At 36.3% G+C, this 23,973-nt stretch overlaps 2 protein-coding genes across 3 annotated transcripts; one reads left to right on the top strand and one right to left on the bottom strand.

Moving 5' to 3' along the window:
* The first annotated feature begins 287 nt into the window (after positions 1–287).
* Positions 288–8,401, top strand: LOC133297016 (disease resistance protein Roq1-like). Of its 2 annotated transcripts, none has more exons than XM_061496153.1 (11): positions 288–1,026; positions 1,193–2,300; positions 2,502–2,774; positions 2,891–3,865; positions 3,969–4,093; positions 5,909–5,960; positions 6,052–6,069; positions 6,918–7,057; positions 7,628–7,709; positions 7,907–7,964; positions 8,091–8,401. In XM_061496153.1, the coding sequence occupies exons 1-5, from the start codon at positions 533–535 to the stop codon at positions 4,083–4,085; spliced, it is 2,967 nt and encodes a 988-aa protein (XP_061352137.1). In that variant the 5' UTR covers positions 288–532; the 3' UTR covers positions 4,086–4,093; positions 5,909–5,960; positions 6,052–6,069; positions 6,918–7,057; positions 7,628–7,709; positions 7,907–7,964; positions 8,091–8,401. The 2 variants fall into 2 exon arrangements, with proteins under 2 accessions (XP_061352137.1, XP_061352075.1); XM_061496091.1 differs by having other exon boundaries at positions 6,918–7,232.
* Positions 8,402–14,916: 6,515 nt separating this feature from the next.
* LOC133296932 (DEAD-box ATP-dependent RNA helicase 53, mitochondrial-like) lies at positions 14,917–23,526 on the bottom strand. The gene is made up of 7 exons (XM_061496004.1): positions 23,131–23,526; positions 22,598–22,725; positions 22,040–22,451; positions 21,084–21,182; positions 20,028–20,252; positions 17,432–17,593; positions 14,917–15,982 (listed from the first exon to the last, which is right to left on the bottom strand). The coding sequence occupies exons 1-7, from the start codon at positions 23,485–23,487 to the stop codon at positions 15,467–15,469; spliced, it is 1,899 nt and encodes a 632-aa protein (XP_061351988.1). The 5' UTR covers positions 23,488–23,526; the 3' UTR covers positions 14,917–15,466.
* Between the last annotated feature and the right edge of the window lie 447 nt (positions 23,527–23,973).

Genomic DNA, 23,973 nt, shown 5'->3' with positions numbered 1-23,973 from the left:
TAAATTATAACTATTAAATTAACAGAAATTAACTATTAAAATTTAGTAGTAATAAGTAGTAAAAAAAAATAGATAATTAATATAACATCTCCTGTTGTACTAGAGAGCCAAAAATTTGTCGCACCTGACCGACACCGAAAGATGAGTGAACCACTGCACAAGTCCGTAGGAGCATCTGAAGCTTGTCCACGCCAGTTTCGCAGCATCTTCGAGGAAAGAATCACACAAGTGTGAGTGGATGAGTGGTGGGAGAGAAAGTCTTCGACGATGATTATGTATGAGTTCTTCGAAACAAAGTGGGTGAACACCACTTTGATGAAAAGCTGAGTTATGATTTCTCCTTAATAAAAATGATGAATTTGTTTACAATTCAGGTGCTCTGTTCTTGATTAAGATGTGATGATTGTGAGTTATAGTTTATGGGCTGGTTTGATCTTGGTGTTTGATGATGAGGCATTGTTTTACTTGGTATAGCACATTTGCTTTGACCAGATTCGTTTAGCTAACTTGTTTTTCTTCGTGTCATATCATCATGACACAGCAAACACTACCTCATCCTTCTTCCTTCACCTGTGAATGCACTTATGATGTCTTCCTCAACTTTAGAGGTGTTGATACACGCCACAATTTCACTGGTAATCTCTACAATTCTCTTCATGAAAGGGGTATTCACACCTTCTTTGATGATGAAAGACTTAACAAAGGTGAAGAAATCACACCATCTCTTTTCCAAGGCATACAAGATTCTAGGATTTTCATTGCTGTTCTCTCTAAGAACTATGCATCCTCTACATATTGTTTGGATGAACTAGTCATGATCCTTGAGTGCTCAAAGGCACAAGGACGGTTGTTTTGGCCTGTTTTTTATGATGTGGACCCATCACAAGTTCGGCACCAGAGTGGCACTTATGCAGAAGCTTTGGCTATACTTGAGGAGAGGTTCAAGGATGACAAGGAGAAGGTGAAAAAATGGAGGGAGGCTTTATGTCAAGCTGCTAATATGTCTGGATCTCATTTCCAACACGGGTATCTCACAGACTCACATTTTTGTTGTTTCCCCCAAAGATATAGCATGTATGAATGTTGAAGGAAATATAATGAATAGAGACAATTCTTTGTATGCGATTAATTTTGGTTACTGTGCATGAACTAATTAAACACTAATACAACTTTAATTTTGTGTAATGTGCAGTTCTCAATCAGAATATCAGTTTATTAAAAAGATTGTTGAAGAAGTCTCTAAAAAGATCGATCGCACTCCTTTATATATTGCTGCTAAAACGGTTGCATTAGAGTCTCGAGTGCTAGAAGTGACATCTCTCCTAGGACTCGGATCTGATAAGGGAGTGAACATGGTAGGCATTCATGGAATTGGTGGGATAGGGAAATCAACACTTGCTCGTGCTGTATATAACTTGATTGCTGATCAATTTGAAGGTTGTTGTTTCCTTGCTAACATACGAGAAAGGGCAATTAATAATGATGGTCTTGTACAACTCCAAAAAGCACTACTCTCTGAACTGCTTGGGGTGAAAGATATTGAAGTGGGAGATGTTTACAGCGGAATTCCAATAATAAAAAGGAGGCTTCGGCAAAAGAAGGTCCTTTTGATTCTTGATGATGTTGACAAACTGAAGCAGTTAGAGGTAATTGCAGGAGGATGTGATTGGTTTGGCTCTGGCAGCAGGATCATAATCACAACAAGAGACAAGCATTTGCTAGCCACTCATGGGATTGTAAAATCATATGAGGTTAAACAGTTGAGTGACGATAAAGCTCTTGAATTGTTTAGTTGGCATGCCTTTAAGAAAAACAAAATTGATCCAATTTATGTGGATATTTCAAAAAGTGCAGTTTCTTATGCTCGTGGCCTTCCATTGGCTTTGGAGATGATAGGTTCTCACTTGTTTGGCAAAAGTTTAGAGGTATGGAAATCTGCATTGGAAAAATATAAAAGAACTGCTCATAAAGATATCCATAAAACACTTAAAATTAGCTATGATGATTTGGAAGACGATGAGAAGGGAATTTTTCTTGACATTGCTTGTTTCTTCAATTCTTATGAAATAAGTTATGTCAAAGAAATACTATACTTACATGGTTTTCATGCGGAAAATGGTATTCAAGTGTTGACTGATAAATCTCTCATAAAGATTGACCTTAATGGTTTCGTGAGGATGCATGACTTAATTCAGGATATGGGCAGAGAAATCATTAGGCAGGAATCAACATTGGAGCCTGGCAGATGCAGTAGATTATGGTTTAACGAAGACATTGTTCATGTTTTGGAAAATGATACGGTATGTTAAAGAACATCTGGTTGGTATTTCTTCTCTTCGATGTCCTTTATTTACGCATTTTCATTAATATTTATTAGATTGCTGGATTCTTAGTTCTCTGTTCTCAGTTTCAACAGTTTGCTGAAATTTATAGATTTAACCAGATTATATGTGGATGACATTCATAAACTTCACATTCTACTTATGATTTGGAGTTGATAGGGAACTGATACAATTGAAGCTATAATCATCAACCTGTGGAATGACCAAGAAGTGCAGTGGAGTGGAAAAGCCTTCGAGAAGATGAAAAACCTGAGAATTCTTATAATCAGAGATGCACGCTTTTCTAGAGGACCTCAGAATCTACCAAATAGCTTGAGAGTGCTTGATTGGAGTGGGTATCCATCACTGTCTTTACCATCTGATTTTAATCCAAAGAATCTTGTGATACTTAGTCTGCCTGAAAGTTGCCTTAGATCATTTAAACCACTCAAGGCATGTATTCTCTTAAAATATTTTGTATCTTTTAACAGATTTTTGTTGGCCTTAAGCACTAATATGTATTTCCATTTGCAAACTCATAATTTGAGTCATCGACTTTTGTTTTGTAGGTGTTTCAGTCGTTGAACTTTATGGATTTTGAAGGTTGCAAGTTCTTAACTGAACTACCTCGCTTAAGTGGTGTACCAAATTTGGGGGCACTTTGTCTTGATAATTGCACCAATTTAATTAGAATTGATGGTTCGGTTGGATTTCTTGAAAGGCTCGTGTCGTTGAGTGCTCGAGGATGCACGCGGCTAGAAATATTGGTTCCCTCTATCAACTTGACATCTCTAGAAACTCTGGATCTGAGTGGTTGCTCGTGTCTTGACAGCTTCCCAGAAGTTTTTGGAGTAATGGAGAATATAAGAGATGTTAATTTGGACAAGACTGCTATAGATGAATTGCCATTTTCAATTGGAAATCTTGTGGGGCTCCAACGATTGTTCTTGAGGGAATGCCAAGGGTTGTTCTATCTACCAAGTAGCATCCATAGATTGTCTAAACTTGAGGTAATAACGGCTTATGGTCGTAGGGGATTTCGCTTATCTGAAGATAAAGAAAAAGTGAGCTCAAAAGTGTTTCCAAACGCCATGCTTGTTAATTATCAAGGCAATAGATGTTGGTTCTGCCTTGATGTGTATTATCTTAATATAAGTCCCAATAATGTCATAGAAGTAGGTAGACCTTCGTTGATTCCCTCTGTGCAAATTGATGGGCTTTTGGTTCCTCATTCCCTATGGGCTAAAACGGTTAAAGGAGAGTGGGCAAGTTATTATGGCAGATTTACAAGTAATGGAACGCGGATGTGTTTTTGGTTCCGAAACAAATTCCCCAAGATAGGTGTGTGTTGTGCTAGACAACCTGGCACGTATGAAGACAATATGGTGTTGGATTTCAAGCTCAGTGTAGTCATCAATGGCACTAAGCAATTCAGTTCTTCATGTAACTACGTAGTTTCTAGACGAGGAATGAGGGATATAATGCTTAGCTGTGATCTACAAAGCAAAGCGGAGAGTGTATTTTCAGAGCATGAATGGAATAAGGTAGAGATTTTTTGGGATTCAATATACCCCATCACATGTGATTCTGAAAGGGTGGGAGCAACAAAGAGGAATCTAATGCAGTCCTTCATTTGTCTCTATGAAGGAAACAACAAGGAGGATATCCAATTTGCATAAAGGAATGTCAAGAGATGCAGAGAATAAAGGAAAAGCCGTTCGGTTCGTGCTTCTTCTCCAATGTCGCATCTGCATCATCTTGTAATATGTTTGGTACGGACAATGACGATTTTCTTTTTCTTTTTTTTTCCCCCAATGATTTGATATATGAAATTTAAGTAACACGTAAGTCTTTGATTTTATGCATAATTAAATCTAACTTGCTCTAATCCTTCTATTCTATTCTATTGGTTGCATACCACTAAAACTTTCCAAATGTTTGGATCAATTTCATGTGACTAATATTCATATGTTCATAAAACACGAGATTAACTATGAATAACATTCGAACACATTATTGTTAAAGGATTCAGCTCCAAATCAATACTTAAAATCTACCGTAACTATGAATAACATCTTATGTGATCTAGAGTAATAGATGAGAGTGGATGTTTAATCCAAGGTGGGGAAGTGGCGGTTTCTGTAAGAGCCTAGATGAGTAGAAGACCAAGAATCAATTACCTTGGTCAAGGTGCATTTTGGCACCTTCTTATTCATGCCGATTGTTGGGATAATTTTATGGTTGGTGCATAGGATGATTGGATAAAAGCAAACTTGAATGGCAAAAAGGTTGTTATGGATGAGGAGGAATGGAAGCAACTTTTTGGTATTGTGTGTCGTCTTATTTGAAAAGATAGGAACAAATTTGTTTTTGAGGATAGGAGTATGGAGCCATATTCCATTGTTCGCAAGGCAGTTTGCTTCAATCCAAGTATGGTTTAGGCGAATCATATTTTTCAACACGTAGGTCTTCAAGGTAAACCAGAGAAGATAACCTGTTGGAAATTTACTACTTCAGATTGCTTCAAGATTAACACACACACACACAAAAATGTTACATTATATACAAAAAAAAAAATGTTACACTAGGAATGGTCTTTGAATTGGATGTGGTGACTTTATCCGATATTATAATGGGAGATGGGTTGTAGGTTCTCCAAAAACCTTGGCGGCAGAGGCAATACTTTATCATCAGAATTATGGGGATGTCTTGTGTACTATTAGTGGTACATAAATGTCTCACTGAGGGTGAAGTATATTGATATAGGGGTGTTCATAGTAACCATGGTAGAGACCAAGGCACTAGTGGAGCTTCCCATGTATGTGCTTAAGGGGAGTGTGTGTATGGCTAGGGTTGTTCTGCCATAATATTTTTGTAACTTCGTAAGTATTAAAAAAAATCGTTTTATTTGACCGCTACAACTTCGATGGCTCAATTGTGCCTACTCTCTTCATACTACTCACTCTTCTACCCCAAAACCAAACACCTATTTTTCTTAGCTCCCTTGCCTCATTCCTTAGCTTCATCTTCTCTCTCTCTCTCTAACCGCAAGAACCCATCGTTCTCCCATTCTCACGTTCGTGGCCCAAACTTTGGATTGGGCTCAGCAAGAAGAAGCCAACACTGTCACCGTCGAAGACGAAGAAGAAGAAGGTTTCAATGAAACTGAAGCGGGTCTTTCGGAATGGGAACCCAACGGCAAAGACGCTGAGAGCGGCGAAGAAGTAGAAGGTGATTGATTGTGTTTCCGATTTGGATTATGTTTTGCATTTGAATTTTCATATAAAAATCGTAAGCTGGAGAGATATATTTCTAATTGTGTTTTGTGTATGGATTGTGGACATCATGTTTGATGAAATGTGAAAATGGCAATTTATTTGATGTTTTTACATATTGGATTCTTGTTATTTTCACTGATGAATTGTGTATTATCTTATTGTTCAATTTTTATACATGAGAGCTTTTGCTTATATTTTCTCCTTTAAATGAATTGGCTTCTGATTTCTTTGTATGAGGACTTACGTTTCCATCCCTGTGTATGATTTCTTTTGCTTATAAGTTCACATTCTTATTCACTACATTTTTAGATGGTCACCTCTTTTCTAGATTGGTGTTGGACTTTTTGCACTATTTTCATTGGTGAGAATCATAATCACAACTCTGCTTTACATATATACTGATTATGAGGCTTTTCTTTGCTGTATGTTTAATGAAGTGAGTGTTTTTGCAGGTAGCTACATGATTAAAGGTGAGTTTCGCATTATTGCGAGTCATGGATATAAGCTGGTACGTTCTTTGAGTTCCACCTAAGATATAGGGAACATATCAAGTGGAGGAGTGGTTTATTGTGAGAATGAGAGGAGAAAATCTTTAATATTAGATAGTACGTGAATAGTCAATATTAGAATATTAAGTCACTTGACCCTTTTAATTAAGTGATCACATGACTTTTAAATAACTTCTATTAAAAATGATAGGACACCACACGACTATGGTACAACATATAAAAACTCAAATCTTAATTCAAAGAGAGAATCAATTCTTTAAAACTTAGCTTGAATCATTGTAGACATAAAATGCTACAAATAGCATTTTAGGGACTGGTGGCTTGCTATTGGAACAAATAGCATCTCTCTATTTAAATCACACACTTCTTTGCATTATCTGTCTTGACATATGCTTGTGAATAATTTAATTTTTAGTTTTTACAGATGTCAAGGCCAAACCTCACGGGATCTAAATCCAGCTTGAGCGGAGTTAGAATTTATTTTTTGTGAATTTTTGTTTCTGCATTTATTCTGATTAAATGTACATATATGGTGCCAAGAAATTGTTTTTTCAATTTAATATCAGTATTTTTATATTTCTTTTTTTTTAATTTTTCTTATAGTGAAAGTGACAGCATTGTTGTATAATTAGGGAGTTTGCTGAGTTACATCAAAATTGTATAAATTGATTCCTATTTAATAATAGTTGTATCTTTGCATTTCGAGAGGACACACACACACGGGGTATCAAGTTAATATAGTTTCAACTTTGAGCGTGTAGTTAGAGCTTATTTTTGTTTCTTTCCTCACTTAATTTCCTCTTCTTTAGGTTATAAAAGGCATTGTTGATTACAAGGCTATGATTACAAGGAAACACATTGTATGGATTCAGAGGTGGTCCTGCTGGCATTATGAAAGCGCAAATACGTTGAACTCACCTCTGATTATATTTATCCTTATAGATATCAGGTCCATTTTTTCTTTTTCATAATTTTTTGAAACGTAATCGTGCTTTCTTAGCTGAATTTTCGAAATGGTTGTTTTGGATTTATTTGAAATAAAAAAGTTTATTTACCTGTCACCTCGTATTGGTGGAGATGATGACTCAAAACACAAATGCATGCCTCCTTGCTGAGAACTTCAGGTTAGTTTTTACGAAATTTTATTTATGGCAGTCTGTGTTCTAGGAAGTTTTGTTAATGAAATGGTGTTTTCATGTCAGTTTATAATTTACCTTCAGTCTTAGAATATAGTGATTATCAGAAAGATCGAATTCTAATTATATATAGTCATCATTTGGATATTAGAAATTATTTTGGAAGTAGTTTATCCATTGAATTGAATAGTACACTCTTGAGTTTTGAACCCTTAAATGCAATGGCTGGGTTAGGAGTCTTGCTACATATTTGAGATTAGTATTTTTTGAATTTCTTCGAATTAGTTTCTTTTGAAAATACAATGTATATATGATGATCTTCTTCTTCTTTTTTGCATGTCTTACAATTTTACTTTTGCATTGTTCCTTTAATTGTTTAACAGGTTTGTGAGGCCCTCAAATATGAGTGAACAAAGAATAAATAAAATACATTGAAGGAAAGTATGGAAAATTTGGAGTTGATAGGTATACAACTTAATCTGCTTTACCATCCTTAACTGATTCATACTTGTGATCTTTATACAATCTTCTCGGTTTTCATTTTTATTTTTACTACCAAAAGCAGTCGAACAAGTGCAGGTATATATTATATGTTATGAATTCTTGTAGAGAATTTTCCATATTATGAATTCATAACTAAAATTTTTTTTGGTTCCCCTCAGAATGAACAACAACAAGCGCGGCGTGCTTGCTCGTTTGAAAACCCTGATCAACTCACAGGTACACTTAACTAACACTGCTTTCTCTTCTCTTATTTTGGTTGAGACAATTTCTCAAACACCTTGTGACTTTGGACATCTCTTTCTAAACCCAACCTTCTGTTTGGCCTTGAATTCTTTGTTGCAGAGCTTCCACTCTCTTTTGCCCAAAGGAAGAGGACAAGGTAAAGTGTCTCCAGAAATAGACACTTTAAGTGTTTTACTTGAGGTTGTTAACTAGGCATGTTCAAAATGTCCAAAAGAATCTATTCCCTATTCTTGACAGTACTGCCAGTGTTGTGACCGTCCGAAACACTATTCGAAGGCTGAGAGAGAAGACTGAAAGCTGAGAGCAATTTACAATATTCATTTTGTTTTCAAATCCTATGTATAAATTTTGTTGCTTATTTAAAATTGTCACATTATTTTTGGATAGTTTGATGGAGAATAGAACTTTGGAAGGGTTTTGTTAAGTATTTTTGTAATATTACTTCAGATATTCGAATGATACCATTACGTTTTTGTAGTCTTGCTTCATCAGAAGGGGAATGAGTCAGTTTCTCTTTATGCTTTTGCTTCTCGTTCTTTTATTACCTTATGGTTGCTTTTCTTTTTTCTGTATATACGGGGAAGTTATATCTACTGGTTTTTTTTCTGCATAAATATAAACTATGATTGGTGTTGCTTTTGGATAACTAGTATTTAACAATTGTTTTCAAGGAAATGTTAAGAGATCAAACAAATAAATAATAAATTGGCTAACAAATCAAGTGATGGGGCCCAATTTCAAAAGTATGATATACACACTTTTCAAATTTGGATAACTAGTATTTAGTGGAGGCTTAAATATGCCAATATAATAAATAAATTGTAGCAGTCTATGCCCTCTAAAAAATGAATTTTGTGGAGGTTACTAAATCCCAATAAATAATACAACATTTGTGGGGGTCTTAAACCTCCAGAAAGTGCAATATTTGTGGGGGTCTCGAACCTCCAGAAAATACTTTAACAAATTGTGGCACTGCACAAAAAATCCCCACAAACTATGTTGTGGCGAAGGCAGAACTGGGGATTTGAAAGAATGCCACAAATGTCTTTTGTGGGGGTCAAAGACCTCCACAATATGAAAATATGACCTCCACAAAATGCCTGAATTTTTGTAGTGATAACACTCGTTGAATGTATGATAAATATATATGCTCCCTTCTTCAAAAATAAACTTGCTGGTGACAAATAATATTGTAGATAAAAGCTTCTGGAGAGAATAAGGCGTTCCAAGAGAGAAAGAGGCTGGTAGTCTTCACGGATGATAGATATGTATGCTCCCTTCTTCAGAAATAAAACTTGCTGGCGATATGAGTGTATAATAAATAATGCCCAGTGACTTGGGTCTTTGATGTCTGTTTGCTCCAATTTAAATCCTGCAACAACTAGTATAGTAGTGTATGAACGACGATAAAAATGTGCCTAGGTGGGGCGTTGGCCAGACGCCGGCCATCTAGGACTTTTGCCGAGGGATAGCACATCTCGGACTTTGTTTACGAGAACCATTCCGGTCTTATAGTGTACCGAGGGTGAGAACCGTCCCGGCCTTCATATAGAGATACATTTTTGTCCCGGGCTGCCGGTCTTCATTGTATACCGGGGGTGAGAACCATCCCGACCTTCATTATGTTTAAGCAACTCATATTAAAGTTATAATCATATGAAATTAATACCGATGCGGTAGAGAGAAATATGTATATGCTAGCGAAGAGATATTATTACTAGGTGTTGATAATAAAACCTGATAGTGTGAGCGAGTCTCGCTGGACACTTTGGCGTGTAAGTGCTAATCAGATAGCTTTGAATATGTTTGTTGATGAATGCCGATCTTCCTTCGCAAATAATTACCGGGCGTGAGAATCATCCCAACCTTCATAAATATTTACCGGGCGTGAGAATCATCCCAACCTTCATAAATATTTACCGGGCGTGAGAACCGTCCCGGTCTTCATAAATTTTTACCGAGCGTGAGAACCATCCCTGCCTTCGCAAATAATAACCGGGGGAGAGAACCATCCCGGCCTTCGCAAATAATTACCGGGGGAGAGAACCATCCCGGCCTTCATAAATAATTACCGGGTGTGAGAGCCGTCCCGGCCTTCGCAAATAATTACCGGGCGTGAGAACCATCTCGGGCTTCGCAAATGATTACCGAGGGTGAGAACCATCCCGGCCTTCATAAATATTTACCGGGCGTGAGAATCATCCCGGCCTTCGCAAATAATTACCGGGCATGAGAACCGTCTCAGCCTTCATAAATAACTACCGGGGGTGAGAGCCCTTCCGACCTTCATAATTAATTACCGAGCGTGAGAACCATCCCGGCCTTCGCAAATAATTACCAGGCATAAAAATCGTCTCGGCCTTCGCAAATAATTACCGGACATGAGAACCGTCCCGGACTTCATAAATAACTAGATGGGATGAGAGCCCTCCCAGCCTGATAGTGTGAGTCTCACTGGACATGCAGGATGTGCATTTGCCTGAGCCTCGCTTTACGTGAATTCTTCTAAAAAATAATGACTTTATAGCCTCCGCGCACTATCTGCTTCGTGATCATCACGTGATGCTTAAAGAATTCAACTTAATGTATACTTCTAAAATGCATTCAGGCATGGGCCCAACGGTTTGACTTTCTTCAAAATTTACCTTGACGTGATACGGGTCCCATGATGAATATTAGAAGCTTTCAAATACTAACTTGTTTGGTCTTCACGCATTACAAGGCTTGAAATTCACATGGTTGAATTAATAATAGTGGCTTTAGATGCACCGCGAGAAGATGTTGAAGCTTTGAATATTAGCCTTTACTATGCACGAATTTCAAGGCTGCAAATTCACGTGATTGCAGTGATGGATCACTTCACATTTTGCTGAAGATTTGTACGGGCTTCAAGGCTAGAAATTAGATGGCTTTATATCTACATTTTAGGATGCTTCAGATAGCTTGTACCAAGGTGGACCCCACGAAAAAAGGTTATACAACTTTACAAGCCAACTTGGGCTTTGGTTTGCACGGACATCGAGTTTAAACTTCACATGGGGACATAAAACTTGGCGTGTAACGTTGTGCTACTTTGATGAAGTTGCTTGTTGTCTCATACTTTTTTTTAAAAAATGAATTATCAGCAGATGGAAAAGATTTTGCCAGACTTTGGTGCGCACGGCGTCCACCGTGTCCTGCTGCTGGATCCAGCGCTGTAGGTGATCGGCTTCGGATTTGACGGTGGCGATTACAGGGTAGAGGGTGCGGATCCTGTGTGCACGGTAGGTGGATTGGATGGTGCTGGCGGCGTTGGATTGAGATGGGGAAGGGGGTTTCGCGGGAAAAAGGTGATTTGGGAGTCAGAGATTGCAGGCAGTGTTGGCTGAAAACTCATAAGATTATAGGAAATGGTTTTTGTTTCCCGGTGGGGGTTCGGTTCTTCCCTTGAATATTGTTGGCGCTTTCTCTGGTTATACCATTGGTTGCTATGTTGGGCGCTCTGGTTGTTTGAGCTTACTGCTTGTAAGATGCTCCGTATTTGGGAGAAAGTGGGTACGTTAATGCCAAAGAGGCTTGGGTGGGCTGGTATTGGCGGTGAACGACATTGGTGGTCGCCCTAATAGGTCATGTTGGGGTGGGTGACCGGCAAGAGAAGAGAGATGAGCCGCAGATGAAGAAATCACCGGCATTGGTGGTCGCCCGAAATTGATGGACGTTCGGAACTGGCGGTGGCTTGTTTGGAGGTTGGGTCTTCGTTGGGCGGTTGATGGCTTCCTGATCGGTTTGTTCACTATTGGGCGGTTGCACTTTAGAGTGGCCGGTTGGAGATTCGAATCTGGCGGTGGCTTTTCTACGTGGTTTTCTGGTTGGCAAGTGGCCTGTGACCGGTAAGTGGAGACTTGAAATTGGAAGAAGAGCTGTCATCATGTTTGTTAAGAATCTGATTCTTGTGTTGCGACTGACCTGGTGATTAACAGGTGTTATAGACAACTTCCTTTACGCTCCTTTGATTCAAAGAGATAGGGCGTACTTTTATAACTAACCCTCTCTTGATTGGTATATAAAAGAATGCGCCCTTAGCATGTTCTTTTTTTCCCCAACGGTGTCTCCTCCCATAAGATTAATTCTCTTCGTGGCTTAAAACATGAAGGGGGTGTTTGGTTGAAGTAAAAAATTTTAATACTAGAAAAATGCAAATACTAGGGATTTGCTGGAAAAATGAGTTAGATAGGAAAGTTTTAAAAAAAGTTGTTTGGTTGGGCAAAATTGTACAAGGAAAATTGAATGAAATTTCTGAATGTGTAGATAAAAAATTGATGGGAAAACTTAATGAAATTACAAAAATATCCTTATAAAAACACCTTGGTTTTATTACAACCTTCCAACGGCCTATGAAGTATCGACACTTCAAAAATTTCAACGTGTCGTGTCCGATACTCTCCGACACTTCAACACGCATTATAGAAACTCAAAAAAAATAAAGATTCAAAGGTTGCATTGCGTTTTTAATTCTAACTATTAAATTCGTTAGATTATTATTATCATTTTATTGAATTTAATATAAATATTTGTGATATCTTATATTGTTTTGCAAAATTAATGACTATTATAAGTTTAGCTTTATTTTTTTAACATTAGTTTTATTTTTTTGTTAAATTATTGAATATTAAATATAATATACGCAACATAAATTAAAAATATTATTCAATATCAAAACGTGTCTTAACGTGTCGGAATCTAACATTTTTTAGAATTAACGTGTCGAAGTGTTGTGTCGTATCGTGTCCCGTATCCCGTGTCCCGTATCCCGTGTCAGTATCGGTACTACATAGCCAACGACAATAAAATAGAAACAGAGGAAAAACACAAGGAGAATCACAAGAAGCAACAAAGCAACTCCAACCGTGACTCCAACAACAACCCATTTCGTGGAAGATCCTGAACCTCCATTCCCTGCCGGAGTTGTTGTTGTTGGCGGCTGCGGCGGAGATTCTGTTGGAGACACCGCTGTTTGTATCTTGGTTGGTGGCTCGTGTTTGAGAGGGATCAAAATAGGTGTGAAGAAGAAAATAACGGAAGTAGAAGAAATCTCGTTTGCATCCAAAATGCTTTGTTCGCCGACACCAAAGATGTCAGCAATGGAAGAAGTTGATTCGCCATCAGAGACAATAAAGGGTAAACTTGTCTCCTTTTTCATCCCCTTTTTCCATTTATCCGGATTTCACAAAAATACCATGGTGGGTGAGGGCTTCTTCAACAGTGACTTTGTTCCATTTTTACACGCATCTGTGAATAGCTAGGCAACGAGGTTTGATGGATAAAATTCACGTTATCCTCAACCAAACGTGGAGAAATGGGAAACCCACATGCACTTCGCTGGGATAATTTTCAGAACTCCTGAACCAAACACTACCAAAGGGTTTTGCCATTAGGATTATGGGAAAAAGAAATATCATTTTGAATGACACAAGCTTGTGTCATTTTAGGTGTTTTACACAAAGTACGACCGGTCGTACTTTGTGTAAAACTGAAAAATTGCTTTTTTTTCTCTCCCCAGTCACATCGCTGACGTGTAAAGTGAAAAAAAAAGTAACTTTTCAGAATTACAGAGTACAACTGGTCGTACTCTGTGTAAATCACTAAAAGGACACAACTTATGTTCTTTTGAATGACACACACTAAATCTTAGGATTATTCAACCTTAACAGTCCGCACTTAAGCACAACTCATTTACCGTGCCACCTTTTGGAGTTGCACTTAGCTTCTTTTACATTTTTTGTCTTTTAGATTTTCTTGTATTTTCAAAAAAAAAAAAAAAAACATATTAACCTACCCCCACAATAATAAAATTACGAAATTACATTTTCTATAAATAAAATAAAATAGTAATAAAAATAACTAAAATATTTAGCATTTGAAAAACATCAAAAACTAACTTGTGAGATTTATTTGGAGTAAAAAGAAAAAAGGACAATTAAAATATTGTTTCTACAATAAATGTAAATAAATTATTTACACTCACTCTCAAAATAACGTCATTTTGTATTCAATATAAATAATTTATTATAATTTACAAAAAAAAAAAAAAAATTATTATCTATATTGACTGCAAAAAAAAATGAACCCTAAAAATATTACAAGCCTAGGAAAAAGAAATAAAGTTATTTATGTATAAAGCTCTTTTTACAAAAGAAAATAAACAATGATATTTACATGTCAACGAAAAAAAATTCGAAAAATAAAAACTCAATCACTAGAAGTTGTAATTTTGTTTGACTTATGCTCCTACAACGACGGAAGACCTAAAACCTAAAGTAATATAGGTCTTCAAAATATTTTATTTGTAGATTGGCAAATTTTATTTAATTACAAAATAAATATAAGAAAATTTTATTTAACAATGAATTAATTTTCAAATATAACATGCTAATTCGCATACTGATCAAGAAAATAAATTAAACAATTCAAGAATAAAATAATATAATAAAATAAAATCTAATGGAACTGATCCAAGGACACAACAATTTTTATTCCTTCATTTTTATATTTTTGCTTTTTTGGCAATTTTTCAATATCATTTTTTATAACTTTTCTCTACTTTTTTAAATCTTATTGCTGTAACGAAAACATGCCTATTCTGTTATCAAAAAAAAAAAAAAAAAAACATGCCTATTCAAAAACAACTTAATGAGTCTTTGCCTAAAACTTTAAAAATATAGCAATTGGTCCATCAAAGATAATTCTTGAATTCCCTTCTTTAAAATTTAAAATTTATGAACTAATGATGTGTACCTTTATTTACAAGTTCTACCTTTTTCTCTTTTAATCTATACTTTAAAAAAAAATAAGAAGTAATCCAATGCAATCCCCAGGAAAACCCAAGATGTAGCTAAAAACAAGTTATTGATAAAATTACATCAGTTAGAAGGTGAAGATTTATAATAAAATGTAACAATTATAATATAAACAGAAGAGCAACCAATCCATTTCTAAAGACTTGTATCATTGCCCGCCCATTAAGTGTTTGGAGGAACAAGTATTGAACAAATTGGATCACCACTGCTTATATAAAGCTGCATTTTGAAAATTACCAAGGCATATACATATACTGATTTATGTTCTGAATCATGATCTACCAAACTGCTTAAAAGAGAACGAAGGAAAATAATGAGCCAGACAAATGCACGACAGAAGCTGGAATATGCAGAGATTACAGCCATCCCCCTTCCATTTTCTATGGATGGAGTAAATAACATTAGGGCTGTGCTGAATGACCCTCCTAAGAATGAAAATTTTAATGCCCCGCATAATGTATTATTCTCATACCATAACCTTCTCCATCTCAAGTGATAAGGGGATTAGGCAACATGTACGGAGTTTTAGATAAAGACGTTTAACAAAGCGGTGCAAGAAGCCAAAATTGAACCATCTAGAAATGAAGATGGTGTGCACTTACCAAGTTGAAGTTAAAATGGCTTTCCTTGCAACAGTTGTTATTTGGGTTTATCCCCAAAACCACTACCACGAAAATCACCAAAGCTGCTGCTTTGGCTTGATTTTCTGTCACCAAATTGACCAGAGCCAAAATCTCCAAAACCACCAGAACGATCTGAACTACCAAATCCCCCTAAACCACCTGAGCGAGAATCTCCACCAGATGTAGTTCCTGGTTGACGTGAACCAAAGCCACCAAAGGAACCAGAACGACCAGAGCTTGGTCCACCATACCTACCCATTTCACCGGAAGAATTACCAGAAAATCCCCCAAAACCCCCTCCTGACTGACTTGAACCTCCAGAACGACTAGAATTTGATCCTCCAGAATTTCCATAGCCGGATCGGCCAAATCCAGAGTTACTGTAACTCCCAGAACGGCCAGATCCAGAACCACGACCAAAACCTGTACCACTAGATTGACGATTCCTCATACCCCCTGAAGGGCCAAATCGACCACCACTCATGCCGCCAAACATGTCTTCTGATCCAATTTTAACATCAATCTTTGGTAGCTGACAAACAAGAATATTGACATAAGATGCAAGCAGTTAATCGTTATATAAAATAAAACATAGTATTTTAAAAATAAAAATAAAAAATAGAAACCTAGAATATAAATAGCGTAGGAACGGCAAAAGAAACTCAGTATCAATAACAATAATTATAGTCGAAGAAGCATGATTTGACGCATCATATGCTTTGATACAATCTCATGTAGAATAAAATGTAACACCACAGTCAAAATCAAGGGTCCATAATATCCATCTATTGATTATCAGTTTGAAAATGACTCCATTGTCTGTCAATCCAATTCGGTTAATATGATATATCACTACATGTCAATCTATCCATCTCATGATCATAACAACGAGCTCCTGCTTCTTGCTTATTAACGTTTCTCAATTTTTTATTCCCCCCTGCTGCTCCATTAGAAGTTACTGAGAATATGCTGGCCAAAGCGTTCAAAGTAATATATAAAGCATTCGAGAGCTATTTCCACAGCCTAAAATTTGACACAACACAATAACCTTCTCTTATTAATTATTCAACAAAAATATAACTTCAACCTTTTTCAGATCACCCATAACCAAACCCTAGAGTTCAAAATTCTAGGTTTTTACCTAAACATCTTACAAGAAATACTTTCTGTCAACTCTTTACTCTTCACATTCCAAGAAAAACCTATAACTACTAGGTTTAAAACAAGTTTTAGTGTGTATTTCAATACCATTTACTCCTTAAAACAAACCTAAAACTGAAGAAATATGCCTCATAAAATTAAGCATTCAGTTCATAGAACTTAGCGATAAGGGAATGTGCAGTCTGCATTGCAGTACTATCATTTCCTAATCATTTACCAAAAGTATGTAATATCCTGATCCTTTACCAAAACTATTTGTCATCATAATCCCATCACCATCATATTCTAATCATTCTCAAAGAGGCTTTTTGGTCTGAATTTTGCAGCTCGATCCCTCTCCCCAGCTGCATGTTATGAACAGTAAAGGCAAAGTAACCAGTTGAATTTGGATTAACAAGTACAAACATTAAAAATCTCTGAACCCATCAAGATAACAACCTGCATAAGCTACCAAAATTAATGATTTAACTTCTCACTTGCTCTATGTTGGCTGAACTTAGATATAGAAGAGTACTAGACTAAAGATTTTCAGCAACTTGAGTTTTATCAGTACTTAGCACACACTGGTAGTGGTAAACCTTGATCAGAGAGAAGACTGTCTTTCATGATTCCATCACATGCAAATCACAAGCTAGGGATACAACACAAAGTTCTCTAACTTGGAGGTCGCATGTTCATATCCCATTCTGAATGAGCTGGATGGAGATTTATGGCAAGAGGATTCGCTACCCATCTTTGTGTACTAAGGGACTAGAAAAATAATAACAAAGATAACTTCAAGTAAAAAAAGATGGAAATAGAACAGAAGCAAAGAGATCACCTCCTTAAATCTGCATCCAACATCACGCTCAATAGTCTTTAAAGCCCTGCCTTGATCTTCAGTGTAAACAAGAATAGCAGTCCCTTTCTTCCCAGCACGGCCCGTTCGTCCAGATCGATGAACAAATATCTCGGACGAATTGGGAAGTTCATAATGTATTACCTATATGAGGAAACCAAGTCAAAAATTTGCATACAGGCAAATTGAATAACAGCTTATGTCATTGTGTTTTGCATATACACAGATTCACAGAATATATTACTCGAAGCTACATCAATTCAGTAATTTATACAGAAATAATACAGAAATATGCAATTAATTTGCACCAAAATGTGACCATTCTCTCAGACCATTTGTGATGTATGTTCTTTCAATTCAATGACTCCCTTTCCATCCAAGATACTAATTCGCACATTCTAAAAAATAAAAATAAAACAAATATTCTATGAATTGGGCATCTATTACAATTTTCCCCATTTAAACTCATAAAGTACCTGAAGATTGAAGGACCAGATCTTTGAAGATTTCATGCTATCAATTGTGTGTCTAACAATACAAATCAGTATTACCTATGCAACATCTTTAACATCTACATTTGTTGAAGGAGCATAGTTGATTCAGCTAACCAAACTTCTACAAATTATGAGGAAATACAGCATATATGCCCAAAATCATTTCATCATCTCTACCATATTCATCTTGGAATCCATATGAAAATGAATGCAAGAGGATAATGTAAAGAATGCAGTTAATAGATGACGGAACTGTATTTCTATTAATGAACAGAGGAGACTGGCTCCTTACAGCAACACGCACAGAAAATTGAAATGCAATAAACATGAAATTACAAAAAGAAACAGAAAAATAAAAAGAAACTCCAGAGGTCTGCCAACTCAGAACCTCTATCCCCTTCCTAGCCCATTTACTCAATTCATGCCTACCTTGCACTACCTATCCTTCCCTCTTATATTCTCATTTTTTTCCTAACTGAATTCACATTTCCCATTATTTCCTTCCAACTCAGCATTCAGTTATGCCTAGACTTAACAACCTGAATATTCTCTTTTTTTTTATTAATTTATTTTTGTCCTTCACAGTCTATCAAAACTCCCCCGCAAGATTCACGTTGTCCTCAAGGTGAAGGAAGTGACACAAGTGTGAGAGAAACTACCACCTAGATCCCATTGCCAGAAGTCATTTGATCATTTCTACCAATATTCATCTTGGAATCCATATGGAAATGAATGCAAGAGGGTAATGTAAAGAATGCAGTTAATAAACAGTTAACCAATCAGAGGCCATCCAGTTGTTATGCATCGACCAATCTCACCTCCTCTGACATAGTATCCGATATGAGCTCTACTAATTTCATGCTTCCAATTAATTTTCACTGCAAATCAAATTATTTTTCCCTATGGATTATTTCAAAATGGAGCCTATATTTCAAATGAATTCACATTTAAATCCATTTAATATAATTTTTGCTAATGTTTTACTAAGTCATAAGTTACAAGCTCCTTCCTTCATAGTCTACTAATTTTTACATGGGTTCTTTCACAATGAAAACATCTAGTAGGACTGCGCACAAAAAAAAAAAAAAAAAAAAAACCACTCCCCGTTAAACCCGACTAGCAAGTGTCGGCTGGAGGAAATCCTTGTACGCAGCCTTACCCTTGCATAATTGCAAAGAGGTTGTTTCTTGGATTCTTGCATAATCCTAGTAGGACTGCACACCAAACAAAAAAACCTAGGAGGAATATCCTCTTCATTGGTTATGGGAATCTGTAATATTCATTGCAATTTTAATATTTTCCTTTCTCGAAATCACAAGTAATGGAACACAACATGACCAATATATCAATACACTTCTAAAATTTTAAAGAATTCTATAAAATTCTGTAAATGCATTTCAATCTCCATGATCTTCAACACAAAAATTAGCTATATACCTTCTTCATCCATCATCTATCTTTGTTGATGAATAAGCACACCATATTCCCCCAATTCCAATAAATCAAACAATTATTTCTTGAAATCATGTCATGTGGAAGCATTTCATGTATGTAAATGCAAATATTCTTAATTACGGACATCTAACAGTGTGTTGGTGAGCATGAAGGTAAAAGCAATAGAACACACCCACAAATCAAGACTCCAAATTAACCCGTCCTGATTGCAGCAAAAGAGATAGAATCGAGTAAAAGCAGACAGGATTCCAGCTCATTAGTTTCTAACTTTTAGGATCAAAGAAAAGTGAAGATTCCAAAAGAAATTGGAATCCCAAATCCAACAAAAAATATAGATGAGTAATTAATATAACAAGGACAAATAATAGTGGCAACTGGCAAGAAGCAACAAGAAAGGAAACAAGACCTAATAATTTTCCTTACCACTCAAATTTTAGGGAAATTCAAATATATACAGTTAACAAATATTTCAAATACATTAAGAAGAAAAAGTAATAACAAAGGAGAAACCATCATGTAGAAAATAATAGTTTTTTTTATCCTCCACCAACTATCAAGAAAAAAGGAATTGACCATAATATGATAACAAAACTATTTCAAATAAAAAAGTTTAGCAAAAGAGAACTTACAAGATCAACATTTGGAATATCAAGCCCACGTGAAGCAACATCAGTTGCCACTAAAACATTAAAATTGTTGTTTCTGAAGCCAGTAAGAGTTCTTTCCCTCTGAGCTTGTGAAATATCTCCATGCAAGGCCTCACATTTAAGGCTTTTTGCCATCATATATGATAATCGATCAGCATCACGTTTGGTTTGAGTGAAAACAATACATTTTCCTCCTTTTGCATGTTCCTACAAAACGATATCTCTTTAGGAAACCATAGTTATCAAATGCGGATTGCGGCATGTCGCGGCCAACCCCGAAAAACGCTATAGCGTTATAGCGGGTTGCTGTTGCGAAAATAGCAGAATAGATATATGACAGAAATAATGACAAAAACAAATATTTTTTAAAGGCAGAGATAGTAGAAGTGACATAGAGATGCGGATAGACTAAAAAACCCTTAAATTTTTTCTGTTACACATTTAAATTTAGGACAAAGTTGACATTTTGCCATATGACAGCAATATGGCCGCAATTGCGATCGCAATGGCCGCTATTGCGTTCCGGTGTGGCGCAGCGCGGTTTCTTGCGGCAAGGCACCGCAACGCCCATACGGCGCGGCTCGTGGCGCTATTGCGGCGCAATTAACTACTATGTAGGAAACGCAACAAAAGCATATCTAATCACCAGGTTACTTACCTAGTTTTCACTCTGAAGCAAAAGACAAAGAGAGAGATAAATAAGGACCAAACAGACTCAATATGAATCGTTTTCAGAGAATAAAGGGCAAACCCGGTGCACAAGGCTCACCAGCTTGCGAGTTTAGGGGTGAGGATCAATTGTAAGCAGCCTTACCCTTTTATTTTTGCAAAGAGATTGTTTCCCATACTCAAACCTGTGACCTTTCGGTCACAGGAACAACCTTATCGCTATTCCAAGGCTCCCCCTCAATCATTTTGACAGAATAAAAAAAAAAACTAACCTTTATAGCTATTTATAATAAAATAGTAATGATAATAACAATCATTAATTATAGCTAATGCAAAACTCAAGAGAAATGATAGTACTTGAAGTCATACGGTTATTAGAGGTGCAAGAATTCCTGCTTTAGCATACATATCAGACGCAATACAGCACAGCGATATTCCATCTGCCAACTTCTGATCAGAATCTCCAACCTGTGGCACCAATAAACTCCTAATTAACTTATTACCAATCAACTATCAAATTCAAACATTCTTATTTCCTCTTCATTCTTACACATTAAAAGTCATGGAAGATTGTGTACAGCAAAAAATATCAGTGTAGTTCAGTTCTTCATGCCAGATGTCAAGACAAGAAACCATTAGCATCCATCAGATTTACTTAAATATCAAACTAATAATTGAATGAAAATCTCATGCAGGAGCAAAAATTCCAAAACTATATATAATAATGCTTTCTATAACCACTTTTAGAGAATCACCATATCGTGAATCACAGTCTAATTTCAATAACCATTTCCAGTAAAAATAATTATCCAAAGAGGAATATAAAAACATCCAATTTCTTTTGAAGGTTGAGAACTTATATATATTAATTAAATTTGTTGCCAGTTGGAGACCGAACCTTAAGCTTTTGTTTGGTATTTCCCAATTTCTCATAAAAAAAACTATGAGTAAATACCATTTTGGGTCCCTAACAAAAAATAAGGTCCCTACTTTAGTCCCTTACAAAAAAAAATTAGTCAGTTGGTCCCTAACAAATTTCAAGTGGACCCAATTTTGTCCTTTTGAGGGACTAATATGGGTCTTTTTTGAAATTGTGAGGGACCACGATTTCAACTAAATGGGTTCACTTTGAATTTATTAGGGACCAACTGACTATTTTTTTTTTGTAAGGGACTAAAGTGGGGACCGTGTTTTTTGTTAGGGACCAAAAATGGTATTTACTCAAAAACTATTATACAGGACTAGGCATATTTCCCAAAAGATAAATGGCATTCGAAAACTGCAATAGCCTTTCTCTTAGTGCCAAAAACAGATTTAATACTTACAAGATCAATGGTCAGGGGGTTCTTAAGGTAATTGCGGGTAATATCCTTTATCCAAGATGGCATCGTAGCTGAGAACATAAGTGTCTGACGTTTTGAAGGCAACCTCTGCAAGATCTTCTCCACATCTTCTTGAAATCCTACTTGAAGCATCTGATCAGCTTCATCGAGAACAACAAACTGAACATCCTTCAAATTCAGTGAACCCCTGTTGAGAAGATCAATAATTCGACCAGGTGTGCCAACTGCAATATCTACGCCATAATCTAGCTGCCTCATTTGTTGACTGATGGGCATACCCCCATAAAGACAAATTGAGTCCAAGTTTGGTGCAGCCTCATTGAATTCCTTTTCAACCTGCCGCGCAAGTTCTCTGGTTGGTGCCAAAACCAAAGCCGAAGGATCCCTTCCTCGCCTGCCATAATGGACCACAAAAATTTGTGTAGTTAGACACACAAGTCAAGATTACATAATACCAATTATGTAATCCACCTTTAAGAAGAGAAACAAGGCTACAGATTCAAGTAAAAGTAACATGTAGGTGTAACTAAAATAACAAACCCATGCTTAGCATTGAACTGAATGATCTTATCCAAGATGGGTATCCCAAAAGCAAGAGTTTTCCCAGTTCCTGTTCTAGCTCGACCAATCATATCACGCCCTTGCATCGCAGGTTCCAGCACAGCTCTCTACAACAACAACGATAAATAATAATAAAGAGTAGCTCAAGCTCAAAATATAGCAGCAATTGGTTTTCGTGAAGTTTCTACAAACACACATATTTGCTTTCTTTCTCATTTCTCAACCAAAATATTTCAAACAAAAACTTTAAAATAATAGAAAAGTTTATCCGAACGTTAATCAACTCATTTCTGCACAGCTATTAATAATAATAATAATAAATAAATAAATTATTAATATAAAAAGTGGTCAGTTTACACCAATTGGTTTCGCGATACTCATCATTTCCCTTTTCCAAAAGAAAAAAAAAAACAAAAAAGGAACCTCAAAAGATCAATTAACAAATAAACCAAAGAAAAAAATAGTTAAAAATTTTCCATGAAAGTCGAAAAAAGACAGCACATAGAGCCTACCTGAATGGGGAAGAGCTTCGATATCCCTTTCTTGGCCAGAGCATCCACGATCTCCTGAGAGATCCCAAGCTTCGCTATCTCGAGGCCTTCGTCACACTTCTCACTGGAACCTTCATCGTCGTTGGAGTAATCGCGATCCACTGCATACTGTGCAGCATGTGAAACCAAAGACGAGTGGAAATTCAACGGTCCAGATTTTGCGTGAAAGGACCTGGCTCCGCCGCTCCTGAAGGGGACGGCAGCGGAGGAAGTAAGGCGTTGGTTGTGGAGGTACGGAAGAGGCTCGACGGAGGTGACGGCGGCGAAAAAGCGCCGCGAGAATATGGAAGAAGATCTTCTGAGGATAGCACTCGTCATCTTGTGTGGAATGGCACTTGATGACGAAGAAATGGGGTTTTTCTTACCTCTTAAGGTTTTGAAAAACTCTAAAATTTCTGAGATTTTAGGGTTTTAGCTGTAGGGTTTTAGGGGCTGGATCCGGTGTGGGCAAGCTTTCTCGATTTATGGGTGTACTTGCTGAGGATACAAATATAAATTAGATTAAAATGATGAAACCAAAATAAAAATGGAGTCGGTATATGATGCAAGAACTAGAAGGTCAGTAACATTTAGTTTTCTAGTAGTTTTTATAATTTTAAAGTGTTGATCGCATATTGATAATAAAATGAGAGGTCATACTTATTATTATTATTATTATCTCTTATCATTAATTTTATTATCATTAAATCGAAATTAAGTTAACAGTTCTCACTTAATATTATTTTGTAACTGTTAATTTGATTTTAATCTAAAAATAACAAAATTATACTAAAGGTAGTAAAATAAATAGTAGTCAACATAACT

The sequence above is a fragment of the Gastrolobium bilobum genome, unplaced genomic scaffold (assembly GCF_033153095.1).
Source record: "Gastrolobium bilobum isolate Gb01-03AN ecotype WA unplaced genomic scaffold, APGP_CSIRO_Gbil_v1 utg76882, whole genome shotgun sequence".
NCBI classification, from domain to species: Eukaryota; Viridiplantae; Streptophyta; class Magnoliopsida; order Fabales; family Fabaceae; genus Gastrolobium; species Gastrolobium bilobum.
The sequence above is the reverse complement of the archived record's forward strand: the minus strand, read 5'-3'. Positions and strand labels throughout refer to the sequence as shown.

Coding starts and splice junctions, on each gene's coding strand:
- LOC133297016 (XM_061496153.1), top strand. CDS start 533: ATGACACAGCAAACACTACCTCATCCTTCTTCCTTCACCTGTGAATGC. Junction 2,775..2,890: donor GATCATTTAAACCACTCAAG/GCATGTATTCTC, acceptor TTTGTTTTGTAG/GTGTTTCAGTCGTTGAACTT. Junction 3,866..3,968: donor CAGAGCATGAATGGAATAAG/GTAGAGATTTTT, acceptor GTCTCTATGAAG/GAAACAACAAGGAGGATATC.
- LOC133296932 (XM_061496004.1), bottom strand. CDS start 23,487: ATGACGAGTGCTATCCTCAGAAGATCTTCTTCCATATTCTCGCGGCGC. Junction 22,726..23,130: donor CGAAGCTCTTCCCCATTCAG/GTAGGCTCTATG, acceptor TTGTTGTTGTAG/AGAGCTGTGCTGGAACCTGC. Junction 20,253..21,083: donor TTCTTGCACCTCTAATAACC/GTATGACTTCAA, acceptor ATCGTTTTGTAG/GAACATGCAAAAGGAGGAAA.